Source organism: Saccopteryx leptura, chromosome 9 (assembly GCF_036850995.1).
Source record: "Saccopteryx leptura isolate mSacLep1 chromosome 9, mSacLep1_pri_phased_curated, whole genome shotgun sequence".
Taxonomy (NCBI): domain Eukaryota; kingdom Metazoa; phylum Chordata; class Mammalia; order Chiroptera; family Emballonuridae; genus Saccopteryx; species Saccopteryx leptura.
In genome coordinates, this window is record NC_089511.1 from 57958761 (window position 1) to 57982010 (window position 23250).

Genomic DNA, 23250 nt, shown 5'->3' on the forward strand with positions numbered 1-23250 from the left:
GGGGCTTCCCGTTGTGAAGAGCGGTAACGTGTTAGGAAGCAGCTGCAGCGCCAAGGGTGGCATTGGCGGTACCCCTTAACTGCAGTCTACTCCCTCCAACGCCCACCACACGCAGAAATGATAGAAGTAAAACCAGGCAGCTTCTCAGCAGACGCACCTTCAAAACAACAAGTTAATCCTAACCCCGCTCCCCAAATTGGTACGCTTAAAAGGCTCTTATTTTTTAAATTTTGTTATTGACACTGATTTCAGACTGGGTAAGAGAGAGAATAATCATAATTCTTTTTTGTTTAAGCGAGCACATTTTTTTTATAGAAATGGGCCTCCCCCCACCCCACCCCACCCCCACCACTCGACCCTTAGCGCACGTTCCAAGGTCCTTAACAGATGACTAACTGGGTCAAAGGCAGAAGACGGGGATGTACAACGGAAGCGAAGGAGAGGTTCTGGAATAGGACTCTACAGTTCTCTGTTTCTACCACTGGCATTTTATACGAAAGCTAGACCTGGCTTTGCAGGTACTGGACTGGACAAGAAATTTTTAAGTAAGATTTTCGATATCTGATTATGTCAACTGTCATAACACCTGTCCGGTGCGAAGAGAAACCCACACACCTGGGAGAGATGTGAAATCTGGCCTGGATTCCCTATTCCCAAGGCCCAGCCTCAGGGCTCCGGGAACCCGCCCCTCAAGATTGCGCAAACTCAGTTGCTACCGCTTCCTCCTTCCAGCTCCTGCAGTTGTCAAAATCCGGGCTGTAGACTTCCTTGAGGCCCGAGACGCAGCTCTGCGCATGCTCGGCATCGGCAGGGGTGGTTAATACGCACGTGCTTACGGACTGCGGTGGCGCCTGCGCTGTAGCTGCCAGGAGTTGGGCTTTGAGGACGTCTTTCGCACCTTCACTGCCTGTGTCGGCGCTAGCCCGTTTGTGTTCAGTGTCCTGTGCACACGCCTTGCAAGCAACGGCGCCATGAGTCTGACTTCCAGCGTAAAAGGTGAAGTGGGGTCTGGGAGCGGGTGAGGCTGCCGGCCTGCGCACCAGTTGCAGCTTCGTCAGCACCTCTGTTACCGCTGCTCTGCGCGTCTGCCGGTCCTTTAACCTTGACATGCCTAAGGTCAAGCTCTTGGCCGACCGGCGGGTTCCCTGGGCCTAACGGGATAAATGGTATGGGTTGGGGCTGTGCCTGAACATAGGAGGCCATGCAGGCATCCACCCAGGTTTGGATCACGTTTCCGCTAACTAGCCAACCCCTAAAACCTAATGGTCCCGCTGCTAGCTTTTCTTGTCTCTGGAGACGCCTCTGTGTTCTGAAGTAATAGGACTTGAAAAAAAGGAAAGAAAACGACTATAAAAAACCCCAAAACAAAACAAAAAAAAACAACCCCGTGCCCCCTTTTCTCACATTTAAATTACCGTGCAGTCAGAACATGTATTGCCTGCAACCCTGAAGGGATGCATGATTAATCACATCTTAGTTTTGCACACTTTTTTAAAGGGAAGAAACCCAAACGAGGTCTTAAGTATTTCCACTTTTTCGTTATGCCTCTGGCATCTGGCCCTTCGTGGCTGTAGTCCAGTAGAGAGTATTGAAAACCGAGCTCATTGAGTCTTCAGTTTTTTCAGCCTTGCTTTCATTGTGCTAAGTACCTAGCGTTTGGAAATGTCATTTCATAGATGGTTCAATTAAAACTAAGAGACTTTCTGGAAGTCAGTTAATGTGAACATTTCATATCAATTCTTGGTGGTAATATAATTATTAATATAATACTGTGCACCAGCTATGTGATACATGTGATCTCTCTGCCTAGTATAAAACGCCACACCTCAAGATTTGGTTACCTGTAACAGTAGTTAAGTAAAGGTAAAGAGATTGTCCAGAAGTTAATTTAAAATAGCCCCATTGGTTTACTTAGTAAATATTGAACACTGCCAGAATTTGTAAAAGGTTCCTACAGCCTTGAGCTCTAATTTTGTAATAGATTATATAAATTGGGAAATTCTGCTTATGTTATTATCAAAAGTTACCTGGCAGAAGGAGAGTGACAACCCATGACATCTTTAAATTACTAATGAGGTATATAGTAGAAGGTGATTATTTACAAAAAATTATTTTAAAGGATACTCATCTTGAGTCTCAGAGGCACCTGGTGCATTTAAAGTAGGAAATGATTTTTGTGTTTTTTATATTTTAAAAAAAACGATGTTTTCTCAGGAATTAAGATAGTTATATAAAATAAGATATTTATGTGACTGGAGCTACTGATAATTTTTATAGGAGGACAGTTTGCACTTGTGTGATCTGGAAGGAAAGGTTCCGTAATTTGTCTTTGAATTGTGAAGTCATTTTGTGTAAATGGGCACTCAGCTGTATTTAGGTAGCATACTATTGAAATGTGAAATAGGTGAACCCTAGGGTTTCTTAACACAGTCTACAGGCTAATCTTTGTTGCAATCAAGAAGATTTGTTTTGTTTGATCTGACCATAGGGGAATCTAAGGGTGACTTTCCCATTAGTTAGCAATTTTCTAAGGGATAAGAAGTTGCTGGATAAAGAGGGTTATTAATTTAACCTTGAAGTAGTCGACCTTCTAATGAAAAATAGCTATCTTTTATTTTACTAAAAGCATAGAGGTTGTTTGGAGGACTATGAGAAAAGGCCCAAAGCCTTTGTATATCTTTTCTCCCAGCATCCTCTTTCTCAAATACAGTTGTGTGGCAAGGTAGGGACAGAGAGTGTCTTGGGAATCTACTTTATGATTAGAGCTCAAATTGTTCTCTCAGTTTTTAAAGCAAACCTATTTTTTTTTAAAAACAGACTGGAAATCATTTTAGATCATTTGATTTTGGGGAAGATAACCATGTCTCTTCTTCATTAAATAAGTTAATAATTTTAATGAGCTTAGGATGGTACTTGACAATAGGAACCACTATGCCAGTATATGTTAGATAAAAAATAAAAGGGTGTATAGGTACATACACAATTCTTGTTTATAATCGAAAGAAAAATAATTGGTGGGTTATAAATACAATTAATGGCCAAAACATGAATCTGGAAGAAGTAATAAGGATGAGTAAGTGGAATTGATATCCAAAGATCTCAGTCAGTAAATTGGCTCTTGATACCTATTTGGTCTATAATACCAAACATTTTTTTCCTTATTGAGGTATAATTGTCATACTTACCGTATACCAAACTTACTTTTTCCTTGATACCAAATATTTTATTGCAGTTTATTATAGTTTCTAACATTAATTGACTTTTACTACTACCGAGTCACTAACGACTCCTTCTCATACCTAAAAGAAAACCTTTAGGAAGTTTACTAAGCATTTTGCTCCTGGATAGCTCTAAAACTCAATCTGCTGTCATCATTAATCCCTTCTTTTTTATTTGCATGGAAAGATTAATTAAGGTCATTCTCCACATCCTCCAAATACCACTTTCTCTTACTGCCTTAAACTCTTGCCTTACTAACATATCTATTACTCTTAAGTTCTCTCATTCACAGAGGTTTTCTTCTTTTCAGCCCAAAGTAGTAACTCACAGTTCACCCTTACCTTTAAAAAAAAGCCAACTTAACCAAATATTTTTTTCTTTTTATTTAATTTATTTGGGTGACACTGGTTAACAAAATTATACAGGTTTCATGGTGCCTAGTTCCACAACATATCATATCTACACTGTATTGTGTGTTCACCACCCCCAAATAGCCAAATAAAGGCCTTCCTTAATCTGCTGCCCACTCAATCACTTTTTTTCTTACTTTGCTTTATCCTCAGGTTATAAAATTGGTTTCCTCTATTTACCTTGCACTTTATTATTCATCCCAAACCTTGAACACTACATTGTATATAACCCAAAATAAATTTTATAAATCCTTATTCTCTGACTTATATCCTTGTCTCTTTTATTAAAACTAATTCATTTGGGTTCAATAAATATATTGAGTCATTTGAATTAACCATTTAAGGGTTTAGTGTTTTTGAAAAGGAATGTGTAGATCTGAGAATAGAGAAGAAGCTCCCCTAGGTTATAAACAAATAGCTGGGGGGAATGAGGAATATAGAGGAAACAAGATTGGTGGTGAGTTGATACTTCTTAGAGCAGGGTGAATGGAGTTCATTAGAGCATTCCCTCAGTATGTCTGAAATGTTTTATAATAAAGTTTTCTTTTTAACCTCAGGAAGTATTTAAATTCCACACTTAATAGGTTAAGATGAGGCCAAAGGTAAGTCATTTGGTGTGAGAGCAATGTGATGGTCTGAAGGGCAGATGGAGCAGTAAATTAAAATTGGTACTCTATTCTTTTTTTCTTTTTTTTTGTATTTTTCTGAAGCTGGAAACGGGGATAGACAGTCAGACTCCTGCATGCTCCCGACCGGGATCCACCCAGCACGCCCACCAGGGGGCGACGCTCTGCCCACCAGGGGGCATCGCTCTGTTGTGACCAGAGCCACTCTAGCGCCTGGGGCAGAGGTCAAGGAGCCATCCCCAGCGCCTGGGCCATCTTTGCTCCAATGGAGCCTCGACTGCGGGAGGGGAAGAGAGAGACAGAGAGGAAGGAGGGGGGGTGGAGAAGCAGATGGGCGCTTCTCCTGTGTGCCCTGGTCGGGAATCGAACCCGGGACTTCTGCACGCCAGGCCGACGCTCTACCACTGAGCCAACCGGCCAGGGCGGTACTCTATTCTTTTTACTCAGTTTACAGTGACCATCACCTGTGTGCCAGGTCTTGAGAGTAAACATCACCAGGCACAGCCTACCAATCTGGGGGAGAACAAAGGGAGGGCAAGAGTTAAGCGCAGCTCCCCTCCCCCTCTCCTGAGATGAAAGGAACATTCTGATTCTGTGGCAGTTGACACTGAGCCTGCGAAGACGGTTTGGGGCAGTAAAGGGGCTAAAGGAAAAGAAGCAGGGTGAGATTTCTCTGTAAATTAAAGCAAAATAATCCCTATACTAGAGAAAAGCAGAGCAATGTGTTATAAACAAGGGTGTAGGATTTGGGAACAAGTTCATATTTTCACTATCTCTGAATAATTCTAATAGAGAAAATGAGTGATTATACAGTATCTGGCCAAGGGAAGAGTTACAAAGGGAGGGATTATTTAGGAATGTATTTTCTGTATTTTGTACTTTGTATTGGTTTATTCATGGTATGTGTGTGATAGAAAGCATTGTTAAGTAAGGTTGGATAAGCTGGGGTTTGATGTAACTCCTAACCTAAAGTATTGTACCTTGAGAAATGTTTATAGAAAATGGAAGTGAGTATAAACCAGAAAAGGCATAAATAATGCTCAGGAGTTTTCTCGACTCCAGAATTTCTGAAAGTTGTCAACTGAAACATCTTTAAAAATTAGATCTTGGTAAAGTCCCTTGTTGCCTCTGAGATTGTATCTATTCTAAATAGGCTTGTATATGCCAAGGACTAAATGTACTTGGGTTTTTAATTCTTTTTCTATTTTAATTGTTGACTTTTGAGTCTCCCATCATTCTTACTGATCTTCAGATAGTTTCCTTTTTTTTCCCTAGTTGCCAGTGGCATCCACAGCTTTTTGCCAGAAAAGACTGATAAAGGCTGCAGTAATGAAATAATAAGCAGCATTTTTCTTATTCTGGGATGTTTTATATTTGTCTCTAATGAGATTAGAAAATTAGAATTTGGGGAGGGAGGAAAAGAAGAAATGGAAATTCTTTTCTTAAGATCTTCTCTAGCTCTGTAATTCTGAAAAAAAAAAGTCTCACTGGAGCAAATACGGAGCCATTTCTGAGTGTGTGTGTGTGTGTGTGTGTGTGTGTGTGTGTGTGATGTTTATGTAGGAACATAAGTGATCCTTGTTAGAAGGTAGAGTCATGGAGAGCATGTTTTGATTCCCCATGAGGTAGCCACTCTTAGGTGTTATCTAGAGTCAGATCCCATTTCTTTAATTTGCTGCTGCCTGTTTTCTGTGTTAGTTATTCTGTCATTTCTTTCCCCATCAAAAATTCCAGGGGAGGTAAATATTTAAAAAGAAAAAAGTTACCATGTGAATTCAGTTAGTAGTATGAGAAAATTAAACAATATTTTAATGGATAAGAAAGATTCTTTTGGCCTATAATAAGTTTCATGTAGAAATTCCTATTGGATCCTTTTTTTATATTGTAAGGCAAATTAAAACTAGCCAGTTGGAATTGGCCTTTGTATCTAAGGCTTTTTTGTAATATGTGGGCACCATTAAAATAAGTCTGTCAGAGATTGCTTCATAATTCACCAAAAAGTAAGGTGTAACTAAGATCAACAGCATTTAAGGAATTGTGTTATTGTAATTTTTCAGGATATTTCCCTTTTAAATTTATTCTAAAAATAACATTCAGCAAACATAATTGAACATATACTGTACAAAGCAGTATTTTAGCCCATTTTGTGATAAGTGCATTAATAATCCAGAGTGGCTTTCCATTAGCAAAGAAGTGGATTGCCATAGCTCCTGACATAAAGTATTTTCTCAAGGGTGTTCCATGGTAAATAATTCATCAAAATAAAGACCGTGATTCAAGCTAGAAATCAGAGCAAAGTTTCAGCCCTGCTTGGAATTGCCACAGGGAAATACAAAGCAGCACTAAAATTCAGGACACAGATCTACACAAAATGTTCAGTTAGAAAACACTCTTCAGTAAGGCCAAAGGTTTGAAGCTGGCAAATGACTTATTAACTTGTTTTCTCAGTCAGGCAGCACCCGGGAAGGACATAGTGTTAATGTTTATTTTATGGGATTATGACAAGGAGGAATGGAAATGTTGTGGGAAGGAAAAATAAACTGTTACTTTGTAGAAAAAAATACTGTGGTTGGAAATAGAATCCAAGGAACATGCTAATTAGAAACATTGATAAAAACTAAATTATTAAGCCAAGAGAAGTACAAGATAAAAAAAACTAAGTGTGAGGATAGTTGTTTTTTCATTAGATTTTTTTCTTTAATATTTTATTTACTGATTTTTAAAGAGAAAGGGAGAAAGAGAGAAACATTGATTTGTTCCACTTATTTATACATTCATTGGTAGATTCTTGTATGTGCCCTGACCGGGGATAGAACCCACAACCTTGGCATATTGGAAGGATGCTGTAACCAACTTTACCTGGTCAGAGCTCCATTAGAGTTTTGTATGAGTTCCTATTTTATGTAAGGCACTATTGGGTATGGTGTTTAATCACATTAGTACAATAAAAATTTGACTCAATAGTGCAAACTAAGCCATATAGTTAATTATTCATTATATATTATTCAGTATACTTTTTATTTTGCCTTGGAGTGTGTTTTTTTATACTTATCTCTCTAGGGCTTTATTTGATAGTCTGGGAACTTATTTCAAACACTGAAGCTCTGACTCAGGAAGTGCTGGGAAGCAGTCCAGTGTGTTTATCCTGACCCTGTTCAACTTTTTCCTGCAGTCCACTCCGTGCTGGGAATAGACAACTCTCCTCTGAGGCTGAGACTAACCAGACTATGCAGAACTTTCTCCTCTCCATCATTCTCTGGACTTGGGGTAGTTGTTAAGTGCTTGGGTTTCTAAGGGCTCCTTGAAAAGCTGTGTAGAAAGAGTATATAGCTGGCCTGTTAGTCAAGCAAATAATTGAGTAGAAAAATGTCATTAACTTTATTATCTTTACTTTTGAATTACAGTTCTCATTCAATATTATTTTATACTAGTTTGAGGTGTACAATTTAGTATTTAGACATTTATATAATTTACAAAATGATCACCCCAGTAATTCTAGTACTCACCTGGTACCACATACAATTATTACAATATTATTAACTATATTCCCTATGCTGTACTTTACATACTTTACATCCCTGTGACTATTTTGTAAATAAGTTTGTACTTTTTAATACCTTTGCTTTTATCACCCCACCGCCTCACCCCCAAGATATCATTAAATTTAAAATGAAGTTTGTAGGGAATTCAGATAATCGTCCACTGATGGATAATAGAAGTTTAGAATTTATTAAATGAGAATTTAACTGTAATTATATTAATCATGTTTAATATGAAATTAGTGCATTTTTATTTATTTTAATGAGACAGCACTTTGAAATTAAAAACAAAACAAAACTTTTAAATGGCTTTGAATCCCAGAATCAAGCATGATATATTCCTCTGAATTTTTAATATTAAAGGTAGTTTTGTTTTATTTGTCCTTTTTTGTTTTCCTTTGGATACCAATTCTGTTTATGGTTACGCATTTTAAAACCACTAAAAGACTATTTAAATGAACTCTGAATCATTTTGTCAACATAATCACCTCCTGATTTGGGGGGGTTTGTCTCGTTAGTGGTCTGAATTTTTTTATGTATGTAACAGGTTCACATGTTATTTTAAATCTTTTTATGTACACTTAAAAATTATTAAACCTTGTTTTTCTTTCTCCATCTATGAAATAATATCTTAATTTAGCTATCATGGCTCAATAGGAATACACAATTGCCTAACTATGGTCTGGGGAAAGTCTTAAAGTCTTACACCAGTGTGTTCTGATTATTCATTTAACATTAAAAACCAACTTTGACTATTGGGATACTTAATCAAAAACTGGATTTCCTGAACATTCATGTTAGACTTTTAACATATGTTTTGGTTTTGATAATTATTGCTGTTTTTTTTTCCTACTCTAGTTGAATGGATCGCAGCAGTTACTATTGCTGCTGGGACCGCTGCAATTGGTTATCTAGCTTACAAAAGATTTTATGCTAAAGAGCATCGCAACAAATCTATGGTTAACCTTCACATTCAGAAAGACAATCCCAAGGTTGTACATGCTTTTGACATGGAGGATTTGGGCGATAAAGCTGTGTACTGCCGTTGCTGGAGGTCCAAAAAGGTGAGGAGAACAAGTCCTGTATATTACTAGTACCATACTCAATGTAATGTTTCTGTTTAAACTTTCCTCTCAAACTGGTACCACCAGATGCTATTAAGATATTCCTTTTTAATGGATCCTGGTCTCTATTTTTTATGTAATCTTTAGGAATATGGTTACTAAATTGTATAACCATTGTACAGTAAAATTACATCATATTCTCATTGAGTTCAAGAGAATGTAACCATATTCTTAGCCAAAGAAGAGAGAGAAATCTCTTTATCTACTCTTAAGATTTCCTCCACAAGTGGATCTTAGCCTCCACCATCCGATGAAAAGAAGTATGCAGCCTAAACACAGAGAAACAGAAGAGTTAATTCTTTTCTTGTGCTTTCAAGTTCCTGGATTCTAGGACAAGTTTTAAAATTTTCAAGGGAAAGTTTTAGAAAATTAGCCTTGAAAATTTTTTATCTAGTAAACATATTGACCCTGTATCCTCAGCTTTCTAAAACCTGCAGCTCCTATAGTTAAATATCTAACATTGGATATTTTAAAATCTTACTTTCTTTTGTGAGAAGTGCATTTCAAGTTCCATTTGGAAGTGTCTGTGATAGCTGCACCTTTTGGACAGTGAGGATAGCTACTGAATTAAAGATGGTAAAATGCTTTTCTAAGGTCATCTTGCAAACTTTGTATACTGAATGACTTCAGAATTTCTGGTGTATGGTGAAAATACTGTATGTATTGCCACTATTAACATTTAAATAAAATGGATTTTACTAAAGATAACTATAAGGCCTAAGAAAATAGACAATAAAAGTGATACATCTATTTCTGAAAGCACAGTATGTGAGGGACCTCTTTCTACAGTGGAGAGCCATTATCACAAATCAACATATCAATACTAGTCCCTAGGAAGCAAATTCCACTAACTCCCTTATCTCAGTACAATTGATGTTATAAAATCCAGTGATGGTAGTGCTTAGCTTATGTCCTTGTGTCTAAAAATATGCTTGATGAACATATGGAATATGAATCAAAAGTTAGTGCCAATATAACAAGTTACATCTTAAGAACAACACTGTTCATATGGAATGTGGGATTGTTTGGAAGTACTAGTGGGATTGCCAGAAAATAATCCTCAATAATATTCTAATCTAGATCTGGTTTGTTTTTAAAAATTATTGCTATCATAGGTTTATTCTCCTGTTGCTCATTAAAATATAGAAAGTAATACCTTTAGAAATTAGGGAATTTCTAAATCAGAGTTGTAATAGTTCTTTAGTCAATGGTTTTAAATAGTTCATTTAATGTCTAGTATATATACATGCCTAACAAAAGTTAAGTAGTAAAACAGCAGATATCATAGATGTTACACAGTGGGCTAGAGTTTTCTGGGAAGGCGTGGTGATACACATGGGAGTTAAATTGCCCCGGAAAGATTGGTGACATTTGAATAAAGAAGCAAGTGTTGGAGCCTTTCTCAGATTCTGCTGAAAGGGCTCATATAAATATAAGCAAAGGTGGGATCAGTGATGAATCTAGTCTGGTCCTTGTGCCTGTCTCCCTCCAGAAATAAGTCCAAATTGAAGAGAGTCTTGAGTATACCAGTGTGAGGGGTTTGTGCCTGCAGACATGGGGAGCTCCTTGACAGGGATTTCAGTCATAAAGTTATGATACTTATACCAGGGGATATAGCTGTGGAAATGGAGAACATTGAATAGATACATGAAACATGCTGAGGGAAGGAGCAGCCAAATGCAATGACTGATTTGTGTGGAAGATTGAGGGGCAGGGCGGCAGGGGGGACAAAGGCTTGCTAAAGTATCTCAGTGGGTAGGATTATAAAGAGGTGGTGCCATTGACAGAAATAAGGAATTCAGGATTAAAAGTTGAATTCAGGATTAAAAGTTGAACTCTTTGAATAAGGAGTTCAATTTCAAAGAGTAAATTAAAGATGACATTTGAATGTAAATGTACAGCAGATGATCTGAAATATGGGACTAAAATTGTGACATGGGGTTACAGGTAGAAATCAATAGAACTAATGAGTCAAGCGTAGGAATGCAACCAACAGATCCTTGATACAGATAAAAATCAGGGGCTAAGTTTGAACTCTTAGAGAAGCATTTTCTGCATTTTGAAAAGAGGAATAAGAGCCATCAATGGAGATGAAATAGGCCAGAGTTAGAAGAAAACTAAGAATTTGATGACTTCACAATGGAAAGAGGGAAAGTTTTGGTTGTCAGCATCAGCTTGCACAAAATCAACCAGGTGAATAAACTATTGTAGTAACACTGCTGGATTAAATCATTAGTTAATTGACCTTTTGGTGTCATTTCAACAGAATAGTTAGAATAGAAGCTGTGTCCAAGTAGGTTAAAGTGTGAATTACTAATAAAGAAATGCTAGAAGTCTGAGTATATGTCAGATTTTTAGTAAATGGAAAGAAAAAGAAATAATAGCTTTAGTGAACTCTAAAGCTTAGCTTTGAGGTCAAGTAAAGTTTATTTACCTTGGTTGGGTTTTCCCAGAAGGTAAAGGGTCAATAAAGCAAATATGTTCTTTCACGGACTAAGATCTCAAATATTTCAGGAAGAATCACAAATGGACAGAAGCTAGTGATTTAAATGTTTATTAGATTATAGTTCAACATAACATTCTGGTATCATCCTTGCATCATGCAATTTATAGAGTTTACATATGGTTAAACTAGGCATTACCATTTCCCATTAGGTAGACTTTAAGGAAAGGGATACCAGACTAATTTTATTTTCAATTTTCTCAGTTCTTTTTTATTTGTTTATCTTTTATGCCATTAGTGATCCTCTTTGCACCTAGGATTTGTCACTTCTGAATTTTCACTGAATCTTGAGTACTCTTTGTTACCAAAGTGAATTAAGAGTTCACTTTGGATATTATTCCATTAATGGATGTTCTTATTCTTCAGGCATCCTTGGAAGCTTCCCACATTCTTGAGTCCCCTATGTTTATCACACAGGTGCCAGGTCACGCGCTTACATGTCAATGCACAGAAGACTTGTAATTAATCCTTTGATTAGATATCTGTATTGAGTTTATAGTCAAGTAATTATACAACCCAGTTGTGTTTATAATAAAACTTTCTTTTTCCCTTAAGTGAGAAACAGGGAGGCAGAGAAACAGACTCCTGCATGCGCCCAGACCAGGATCCACCTGGCAAGCCTCGTACCAGGCAATGCTCTGCCCATCTGGGGCGTTGCTCTATTGCTTGGCAACTGAGCTATTTTAGTGCCTGAGGAGAAGCCATGGAGCCATCCTCAGTGCCCAGGGCCAACTTGCTCCAAATGAGCCATGGCTGCAAGAAGGGGAAGAGAGCCACAGAGAGAAGGGAGAGGGCAGGGGTGGAGAAGCAGATGCTTGCTTATCCTGTGTGCCCTGACTGGAATTGAACCTGGGATATCCACATGCGGGGTTGACACTCTAGCACTGAGCAAACTAGCCAGGGCCTATAATAAACTTAAATGCCTCTTTTAGTTATTTCCAAAAGAAGTTATATGCAATATAAACTTTAATTCTCATCCATTCTTCTTTTTTAATTTTTAATGTATTGTGTTGATATGGTTTCAAGTGCCCCATTCAATATAATACCCTCTACCTCATTCATTTTTTTTTTTAAGTGAAAAGGGAGATAGACAACAGACTCCCACATGCACCCTGACTGGTATCCACTCTGCAACCCCCATCTGGAGCCAATGTTCAAATCAACCAAGCTATCCTCGGTGCCAGGGGCCAACATTTGAACCAATCAAGCCACTGGCTGCGAGAGGGAAAGAGAGAAAAGGGGGAGAGGGAGAGAAAGAGAAGCAGATGGTCACTTCTCATGGGTGTCTAGACCCAAGAATTGATCCTAGAGGGTCAACAAGCCAGGCTGATGCTCTCTGTCCACTGAGCCAATGGCCAATCCTCATTCATTGTTTATTTTTTCTTTCTTTTCTGAGTGAGAGGAGGGGAGACAGACAGACTCCTGCATGTGCCTTAACTGGGACCTACCCAGCAACCCCGTCTGAGGCTTATGCTCTGCCTGTCTTCGGCCATGCTCACAACCAAGCTATTTTTAGCACCTGAGGTAGAGGCTCTATAGAGCCATCCTCAGCTACAGGAGCCAGTGCACTCAAACTAACCAAGCCATGGCTGTGGGAGGGGAAAAGAGGTGGGGGGGGGGGATATAAGCAGATGGTTGCTTCTCCTGTGTACCCTGACCAGGAATTGAAACCAGGACATCTAGATGCCAGGCCTACACTGTACCCCTGAGCGAGAACCAGGGCTCTCGTTCATTCTTACAGTATAGTCAGCCACTGGTTTGTTGTGTGCATCTAATACAAGCAGTTTTCCCAGATCTTAATGAGTCAGATTTCTTAGTTACATGTAGAAATTCATGTTTTAGCACAGGGGTCCCCAAACTTTTTATACAAGGGGCCAGTTCAGTGTTTCTCAGACCATTGGAGGGCCAGACTATAAAAAAAACTATGAAAAAATCCCTATTCACACTGCACATATCTTATTTTAAAGTAAAAAAACAAAACAGGAACAAATACAATATTTAAAATAAATAAGTAAATTTAAATCAACAAACTGACCAGTATTTCAATGGGAACTATGGGCCTGCTTTTGGCTAATGAGATGGTCAATGTCTGGTTCCATATTTGTCACTGCTAGCCTTAACAAGTGATATGACGCGCTTCCAGAGCCATGATGCGTGCATCCCGTGTCACCGGAATTAGTACTGTACATGAGCGACGACGCCACATACAATACTCCAGGAGCACAGGATGTGGATGCATCCTGTGCTCCTCTCACTGACCACCAATGAAAGAGGTGCCCCTTCCAGAAGTGTGGCAGGGGCCGGATAAATGGCCTCAGGGGGCTGCATGCGGGCCTTAGTTTGGGGACCCCTGTTTTAGCACATCTCATTCCCCTTCTTCTTCCTCCAGGATTGGTATGCCCTCTGCTATTCAAGAAACTGACCTATTTCATGATATTTCACAAAAGGGCTATCAATATGAGACTAAGGAGAGATGTGAAACTCAGCCGTAAAAATGAAGAAAGAGATAGTCTTTCAGAACAGGAAGACAAGGGAGAAGAGTATACAACATAGTTTGGCTAGAGTCCCACCACACCCACATTCACTCACCCCAGGTAGGCTACCTGGAAGGCAGGAGACACTTTGAACAAGGACAGCAGAAAAGTGCAGTCTCTTCTTATTAAGAAATAAGAAATGGAGGAAAGCCATGCCAGTTAACATCAGGAACTCAACTGAATTTGAAATGAAATGCAACTGGACATACTACATAGAATCCTTTTATTTACAGCTTCAGTGTTTGAGTTGGGGTATTTTGTTAGTGGTGGGCTTGTTTTTGTTTTGGGGGCATATGTGTGTGCTATAGAGAGTCTCCATCCTATTAATAGTTTAGTTGCACTGATCCATTTTTTCATAGAAACAAACGATATTTTCTAAATGTCGGTCAGTCCATATAAGGACAGTCTTGTAAAATCTCAAGTTCTGTTTATACATTTTTCTTTTATATCTACTATATTAACGTTTACCAAAGTAAGTAAGAATGGTATGAAATGTCATATTCTCCCAGAAGTGTCAAAGATCTCCTTGCTTGTGTTTCCTTTCTCAACCAAAGCAATCCTGTTCCTCAAGGTTGTTTATGGTAATGAGCCAGAATGCCCCCAGGCAACTTTCTTGAGAAATATAATCCAGCCTTTCATTAAAAATAGAAAGTTTGGCCCTGACAAGATAGCCCCCTTGGTTAGAGCATTGTCCTGAAGGTCAGCGGTTGCTGGTTCAATCCCTGGTCAGGGCACATACAGAAACAGATCAAGGTTCCTCTCTCTCCCTCTCTCCCTTTCTCCCTCTCTCTCTCTTCCTCCCTCTACCCTTCCCTCTCCTTCTTACCCTCCCTCTCCCCCTATCTCTCTCCTTCTCCCTTTCCCCCTCTCTATCCCTTCCTCCTCCCTTTCTCTCCTCCCTCGTTCCTTTCTCTCTCTCCCCCTCCCTCCCTCTCTCTCCCTCTCATTTTCCCCCTCTCCCTCCTTCCTCCCTGTCTCTCTCCCTCCTTCCTCCTTTTCTCTCCTCCTCCCTTTCATCTTCCCTCTCCCTCCCTCCTTTTCTCTCTCCCTCTCCCCCCTCTCACTCTCCCTTCCCCCTCTCCTTCTCCCCTCCCTCCTCCCTCTCTCTCCCTTTCTCTCTCCTTCTCTCCATCCTTCTCCCTTTCTCTGCCCCCTTTCTCCCTCTCCCCTTCCCTCTGCCTTTCACCTTCCCACTCCCTCCCTTTCTCCCTCCCTCCCTCTCCCTCCCTCTCCCTCTCCCCCTCTTTTTTTCACTTTCTCACTCTCCCTTTTCCCCCTCCCTCTCTCTCTCCCCCCTTTTTCTCTCCCCTCCCTCCTCCCTTTCACTCTCCCCTCCCTCCTTTCTTTCTCTCTCTCCCATTCTCTCTCTAAATAGGATCAATTAAACATTTTTTTACGATTTTATTTATTGATTATTTAGAGAGGGGAGGGACAGAAAGAGAGAAGGGGAAAAAAGCAGGAAGCATCAACTAGTAGTAGTTGCTTCTCATATGTGCCTTGACTGGGCAAGCCCAGGGTTTTAAACTGGCGACTTCAGCATTCCAGGTTGATGCTCTATCCACTGTGCCACCACAAGTCAGGCAAAAAAAAAACCCAAAAAAGTTTTAAATACAAAGTTTGAAGAAGAAAGAAAAAATTTTTCTTCAGTCATTGCAGATAGAAGAGATAATTAGAGATAATTCAAGAAGGAGTGTATTTAATTTCATTTTGAATCACCCTAAAAACAGAAACATAAATTGAGATATAGGGTCATTCAAAAGAAACAAATCTCACTTTTTTTTTATGAAGACCCTGATAATGTTGTTAGCTTTTCAGGTGGAGAACAAGGATCCTGATTTTTTTTCTCCTAAACATTTATTCTAATATCTTCATAACTCTCCCTTCTGTAGTTTTAAAGATATTTGAAATTAGTAAATTTTTAATTGTTTTAACAAACATAATAGGACATACAGGAAATTCAGCCAATTTAATTCACAAACTTTTCTCCAGGCTGTTTTGTACAAAGATTGGCATCGTAGAACAAATTTTAGAATCAACTATAAGCTAAACTTTTTTACTTCAATTATTTGATCTTAAGTATCAATACTGAATGAACTGAATTTAACATACTCTTTGTGTTTTTATCATTTCAGCTCTTGGCTTAAATTTCAGAAAAAAATTATTTTTTAATTTATTGATTGATTTTAGAGAGAAGGGAATCAGAGAACAATAGACAAAAATATTGATCTGTCCCTATATGTACCCTGACCAGGGATTGAACCCACAACCTTTGCGTATTGGAATGATGCTCTAACCAACCAAGCTATCCTGTCGGCCAAATTTCAAATTTTTAAATAAAAAATGTTTAATAAAATTCATGTTTATATTATTTAATGCAATACTACTATACCTAGATTATGTTTGAAAACAATATCACTCATTTTCATTCTCCTGAATGAAAAAGTTAAAAATAAAATAAGGCACTTTCTGAAAAACATTTTTATGTAATTTACTTTTTGAATTTTAATGCCAAGTAAATACTCTTTCATTTATACTATATTAAGAATCATGAAGTAATTTATATATATATATATATATATATATATATATATATATATATCCCATTGTTATGTAGAAAGCATTCCTAAGAAATTGTTAATCTTATTTTGAAATAACTCATTTTGACTTTTGGTTGAAAATAAAGTGTTTAGTTGTTCTATTACTCAAAATGGGAAACATGAAGTTTGGAAGATAATTCTGATTTAAGTCAATATTCCCTGTGGTTAAGTGATAATAGAAAGTGCTATTAAAAGATACCAGTGCCTCTGAACAAAATTATTTTTAACATCTAGTTTACAGTTTAAAGACATAAAAACTATACACTTTAAAAGTATGAAAGTTTATGAACAAATAGGATCTACTAACTACCTTTTAAAGAAATTTTTTTTTTACTTGTTTGAGAGCATGCTGAAACATGAATTTCAGTTTTTAGGCAGAAGCAGGTTATTATAAAAAGTATATTTTCATTTTTGATGTATAGCCTTCTTAACCTGTTATAAGATTTTCTTTGAATACTATAGGTTTCTCTCCTATTGTTGATTGTATATAGAGAGAAAAATAATTTGAGAGAAACAAGTTTTCTAGTATTTTTAGCAATTAGATTAACAAAGCAATAAAAGTGAAGCATGTTACTTGAAGCTTTTTAATTTACAGATATTTCATTTTCCAGAAAAATACTTTATAACCTCTGTGCCTAACACTTTACAGTGACATGTTTTGTGTAGGCTATATAAAAATGGAGCCTTTTACAGTGTAAACTTTTATTCTCACTGCAAAATCATTGTTTGTTTATCAAACATATGGCACTTTGAAATGCTGTTCTTTGCTGTAGGACACATTTCAGTTTGATTTGTGTGTGTAGCCTCTTTTCTCATCTATGCCAAATCTGAAAACTTGGGTTCATATTTTTGCTGCAAGGCTTTGTTTTTAATATGAATAAACTGTGTACCATATCTTATTGACCTAAAAAAAGAAATAATGTATGTGTATACACATTACAGTTAATTATTTTAGAGAGAAAAGGAGAGAGAGAGAGACATCCACTTGTTGTTCCACTCATTTATGCATTCATTGTTTGATCTTGTATGTGCCCTGACTGGTAATCGAATCCACAACTTTGGTGTTTGGGGACAACACTTCTATCAACTGAGCTACCTGGCCTGGGCAACATTACATTGATATGGCCATCTATTCCAAGATGGAATTTATACCTGGATATATAAGATATTTTTAAAACCTTGAAGTTTTCTGTGATTTTTCATTTACTGCCTCTCAGAATTATATATAAATAGTAAAATTAAAACTGAATTTCTTTAACACCAACTAGATATTTTATTTTAGAAAAGATATTTCTAATATCAAAGTTTAATATTATATACCATCACTGTCTAGTTTTCAGGTATCTAAAATTCTATTCCTCTTTACTGACTAATGAGGCAATTTTACTCTAAGGCCAAGACTCTTGTTACTTTAGTCTTCTAAATAGCCTCCTTCAGTGCAATAGTGTGCCTTATACTAAACATGAAACTCTAGATTCTAGAGTGTAGGTACATTTTGAACAATTAAAATAAAACAAAGGTGCTAGCTATCATAGTTTGACATGAAATATATAAAAGGAAATGTATATTAAAAAGGCCTATTTCTATGAAAGTGGAGAAATGAAGGGTATGAAAAAATACACAAAATAAAATGGGTTAGAGAGGAGCCCTGTTTTGGCAGCTCACTTGGTTAGAGTATCATCTCAAGCCAAGGTTGCAGGTTGGATCCCCGGTCAGGGCACATACAAGAACCAATGAATTCATAAATAAAGTAGAACAACAGGTCAGTGTTTCTCTCTCTTCCCCTCCCTCTAAAATCAATAAATTTAAAAAAAAAATTTTTAAGGTTTAGGGAGAAAAATTGTACAAAGACGATTAAGAAGAACATCATATACAAATTGATTTTAAACAAATGAACTTAAGCTTTTACATATACATAGGCAATGGACATAGCCAGTTCACTAGAAAGAAAATGAAATTAGTATATAAACATAGGAAATGTTCTCAAAATCCGTAATCAAATATCACAAATGTAAATGCTATTTTATATTGAGTTATGTTATATATATGAATTGAATGTCAACAACTCTGCCAAAGATAATACTGCTTTTTGATTATACATTTCACATTCTTTTTTCCCCTTCCTAGTTCCCATTCTGTGATGGAGCTCACACAAAACACAACGAAGAGACTGGAGACAACGTGGGGCCTCTAATCATCAAGAGAAAAGAAACTTAAATCGACAGTTCTGATGCTATTGCAAACAAACTTGTCCTGATTGTTTAATTAGAATGACTACCACTTTTGTCTAATTCACCTTTCTGGGTTCTAGATGTGGTATATATTGCAAACTGCAGCTTTCATAGTCATGGTATTTGCCTTACTTGTTGAACCATGGTGGTGCACATTCGTTTAAACAAAGAAAAGGAAAATGTGAAAGCAACCTATGGCCTGTGGGTTATTTTGGTCTTGTAAGGATCCGTTTCTTTGCATTCAGTATAATTATTTCAGAATGTAGTTTGTATGTTGAAGTTAAGGTATTAAATTATTCTCAAAATCATGTATATTCAGACTTATAATTTTCTAGAAAAATTATTACCTTTTATTATTTAGTTAACCTAGAAAGTAACTGGGGGCCCTGGTTGGTTGACTCAGTGGTAGACTATCGACCTGGTATGTGGAAGTCCTGGGTTCAATTCCTGGTCAGGGCACACAGGAGAAGTGACCATCTGCTTCTCCTCCTCTCCTCCTCGCCCTCCTCTCCCCCTCACCCTCCTTTCTCTCTCTCCGTGGAGCCAACGCCTCAGGTGCGAAAAATAGCTTAGTTGAGAGCATCAGTCCAAGACAGGTAGCCGAGTGGATCCTGGTCAGGGCACATGTGGGAGTCTGTCTCTCTATCTCCCCTCCTCTCCCTTAAAAAGAAAAATTAAGTTGGGTGTGATAAGCTACATTAATCTCAATACAATCTAGGAAAAACCTGTTGTTACCTTGATTTTCTTTACAGTGGTAATGACACTGAGAAAATATGGTTTATGGGTTTTTCCAGTTTTCATCAAAGTGAACTTTGAATGTTTCTCTGCTTTTTTAGAAGTAGGTCAAGTCAATAATAAAGGTGTAACTTCTTTGTACTCATCTTCATGGATATTTAATCCATTAAACTAACCAGTAGTGGCTATTTAGATCACAGAAAGAATATATTTAAAATAGTCATGATGGATGTCTTAAAATAGGATTCTAGCCCAGCGAGTGGCAAGCACTGATACGGGGACATTTAATTGAAGCACCTCCATGACAATAATAATGGCAGGATCAAAGGTGCGGGAACAGTTTCATTGCCCACTTCGGGGAGAAAAATAAGAATTGCATCCTCTTACCTGACCTGTGGTGGCACAGGGGATAAAGAGTCGACCTGGAATGCTGAGGTCTCAGGTTTGAAACCCTGGGCTTGCCTGGTCAAGGCACATATGGGAGTTAATGCTTCCTGCTCCTCCCTCCACCCTTCTCTCTCTCTCCCCCCGCCCGTCTCTCTAAAATGAATTTTAAAAGAATTGAGTCCTCTTTTAAATTGTATTTTTCTTAAAAGCAAAAGTTTGAAGATAAGTATTTGTTTGTGTCATACTCTTGAAAGATTCAGCCCAGAAATAAATTCATACTAATTTAGAAAAAAAAAAAAGGCCCTGAGTTGTTGGCATGGTGAGTAGAGCATCAACCTATTGCATATGGACATCTTGGCTTCAATTCCCAGTCAGGGCACACACACACAAGAGAAGTGACCATCTGCTTCCCTCCCTCTGTCTCCTCTCTCTTTTCTTCCATAGCTAGTGGCTTGATTGGTTCGAGCAATGGCCCTGGGCACTGAGGATAACGCCATGGGTCAGGGTGCATCAGCCTCAGGTGCTAAAAATAGCTTGGTTGATTGGAGCATTAGCCTCAGATGGGTTGCCAGGCGGATCCCAATCACGGCACATGCAAGGAGTCTGTCTCACTATCTTCCCTCCTTTCACTTAAAAAAAGAAAAAAAGGTGAAAACTTGAGTTATTAGGAACAATAAAAGAAGAAAAGAAAGAGTGGTTACCATTTTTTAAAGAGAGAATTTTGGATTTTATGGGTTAGAAGAAAACATGACAAAATATGTGTGTAATGTAGGCAAACATTATTTGGAATTGACCAAAGTAACAGGTAAACATTCTCATCATTTTTTTTAGTATACTTGAGTTCTCAGTAGTAGTTAATCACAAGCTTCTGCTTGCTAAAATCCAGAATTACCTTGGAAGTAACAGGAATCAATGAAACCACACCAGCATTCTTAAGTATGATCACTGATACTTTATTGTGTACAGTTTCGTGTATTATGGTAGATAATGTTGCTACCCAGATTGTGTATGCTGATTTTAAGTATCCCATATGACTTACTTAGACATGTCTTGAAAGCACATCATCAGCACAAAATCTAAAATACCACAAACCAGGATTCTATCAGTTTCTTATGGTGAATTTTTTTCCATGCTTTTCCTCCCTTTTTAAAATAAGCATGAATGGCCCTGGCCAGATGCTCAGTTATTGTGTTGTCACCATGCATCAGGATTGCAGGTTCCATCCCCTGTTGGGGCACATACAAGAGTCAACCAATGAATGCATGGATGGGTGGAGCAACAGATCCATGTTTCTCTTTCTCTCCTCCTTCCCCCTTCTCTAAAATCAGTAACTAAGCCCTGGCCGGTTGGCTCAGCGGTAGAGCGTCGGCCTGTGCCCTGGTTTGATTCCCGGCCAGGGCACATAGGAGAAGCGCCCATTTGCTTCTCCACCCCCCACCCCCTCCTTCCTCTCTGTCTCTCTCTTCCCCTCCCGCAGCCAAGGCTCCATTGGAGCGAGGGTGGTCCGGGCGCTGGGGATGGCTCCTTGGCCTCTGCCCCAGGCGCTAGAGTGGCTCTGGTTGTGGCAGAGCATCGCCCCCTGGTGGGCAGAGCGTCGCCCCCTGGTGGGCGTGCCGGGTGGATCCCGGTCGGGCGCATGCGGGAGTCTGTCTGACTGTCTCTCCCCGTTTACAGCTTCAGAAAAGTACTAAAAAATAAAATAAAAAATAAAATAAGTAACTAAATATTTAAAAAATAACCAATGAATGCATATATAAGTGGAACAACAAATTGATGTTTCCCTCTACGTAGCTAAATCTCAGTAAATCATACGAATGGGTCAGCAAAAAGCATCAAGCTTTTAAAGGGTTTCAAAGAAAAAAATCCATGAATTTCCAAAGTTTCTGATAAAGGGACATTCTTTTAACAGACTTAACAGTTTTCTTAATTTTGAATTTGAAATTACAATATTAGTCATGCATTTTTATAGGTAGTGAAGGGAAAAAAACTGGTACCAGTTCTCAAAGTTATTTTTCAAAGTTATAGGATCATATGGGTACGTGTGTTCATGTTGAAATTGGAAGTGATCATCTTACAGTGAAATGAAGATCTACCATACCATCAAATCCAAAATAACTAGGTACATTTATTTTTAGAGTCATGTTAAAATTTATTGCATGTTCGAACTAGAATTTCTTTGAATATTAAAACTTTTATGTTACTTAATCTAAAAAGGCAAGTGGGTGTAGTTAAGATAATATGAGCTGTTTTCACACAAAAGTGCAATCGCTGTTCCCATGTAAGCACCCTAAAGCCTTAAAATTTTCTTTTTAAGTTTCATCTTTATTTTCTTTCCCAAGTGAGAGGAGGGGAGATAGAGAGACAGACTCTCGCATGCACCCTGACTGGGATCTACCCAGCAACCCCTGTCTGGGGCTGATGCTCTGCCCATCTGGGGCCGTGCTGGCAACTGAGCGATTTCTAGTCCTTGAGGTAGAGGCTCCATTGGAGCCATCCTCAGCACCCCCTCCCCAAGCATATGCACTCCAACCAATCAAGCCATGGCTGCGGTAGGAGAGGGGAGAGGGGAGGAGGAGGGGTGGAGAAGCAGATGGTCACTTCTGTGTGCCCTGACCAGGAATCAAACCCAGGACATCCACATGCCAGGCCAATGCTATTAAAGCAACATAGTTTGATTTTGATACTAGTTTTTTATATTTGAAAGTTTTCACATATGACTATTAGTACAATGCATTGAGACTGCATGCAAAATTATTTTTAAAAGTGGTTTTTAATTCAATTTACCATTATGGATCCAAACTAAGGTTAATGCCAATTTATTCTAATTCCTTCACAACCGATGAGTTTAACGTGGAGATTTTCAAAGGCTGATTGTTAACTGCACATCTGCCTTTCCTGTGCAAAGTCTGTATTTTTTCTGGATTTAAGTGAAGTATTTCTTAAAAGAGTTACATATATTAACTAAAGTTTGCCAGGAATACTGCCAAAGGGGAAAGACTGGCAATAAGATTCTAATAAGTCAGTAAATATGATTATAAATTAGTGCCCTGGCTGGTAGCTCACCTGGGTTCAATTCCTGGTCAGGGCACTCAGAAGAAGCAAGCTTCTGCTTCTCTCCCCTTCCTTCTCCCTCTTCTTTCCCTCTTCCCCTCCTGCAGCCAGTGGCTCAATTGGCTCAAGCGTGGCTCTGGCATGCTGAGGATAGCTCCACTGGTCCAGCCTAGGACAACCTCAGGTGCTATAAGTAGCTCAGACTGGAGCATTGGCCCCAGGCAGGGTTGCTGGATGGATCCCAGTCAGGGCACATGCAGGAGTCTGCCGAACTATCCCCCCCACCCCACCTAA

At 38.4% G+C, this 23250-nt stretch overlaps 1 protein-coding gene across 1 annotated transcript; it reads left to right on the forward strand.

Moving 5' to 3' along the window:
• The first annotated feature begins 807 nt into the window (after window positions 1-807).
• CISD1 (CDGSH iron sulfur domain 1) lies at window positions 808-19095 on the forward strand. Its single transcript, XM_066349323.1, has 3 exons — window positions 808-996; window positions 8653-8858; window positions 18680-19095. The coding sequence occupies exons 1-3, from the start codon at window positions 972-974 to the stop codon at window positions 18767-18769; spliced, it is 321 nt and encodes a 106-aa protein (XP_066205420.1). The 5' UTR covers window positions 808-971; the 3' UTR covers window positions 18770-19095.
• The last annotated feature ends 4155 nt before the right edge of the window (window positions 19096-23250 follow it).

Coding starts and splice junctions, on each gene's coding strand:
- CISD1 (XM_066349323.1), top strand. CDS start 972: ATGAGTCTGACTTCCAGCGTAAAAG. Junction 997..8,652: donor TCTGACTTCCAGCGTAAAAG/GTGAAGTGGGGT, acceptor TTCCTACTCTAG/TTGAATGGATCGCAGCAGTT. Junction 8,859..18,679: donor GTTGCTGGAGGTCCAAAAAG/GTGAGGAGAACA, acceptor TCCCCTTCCTAG/TTCCCATTCTGTGATGGAGC.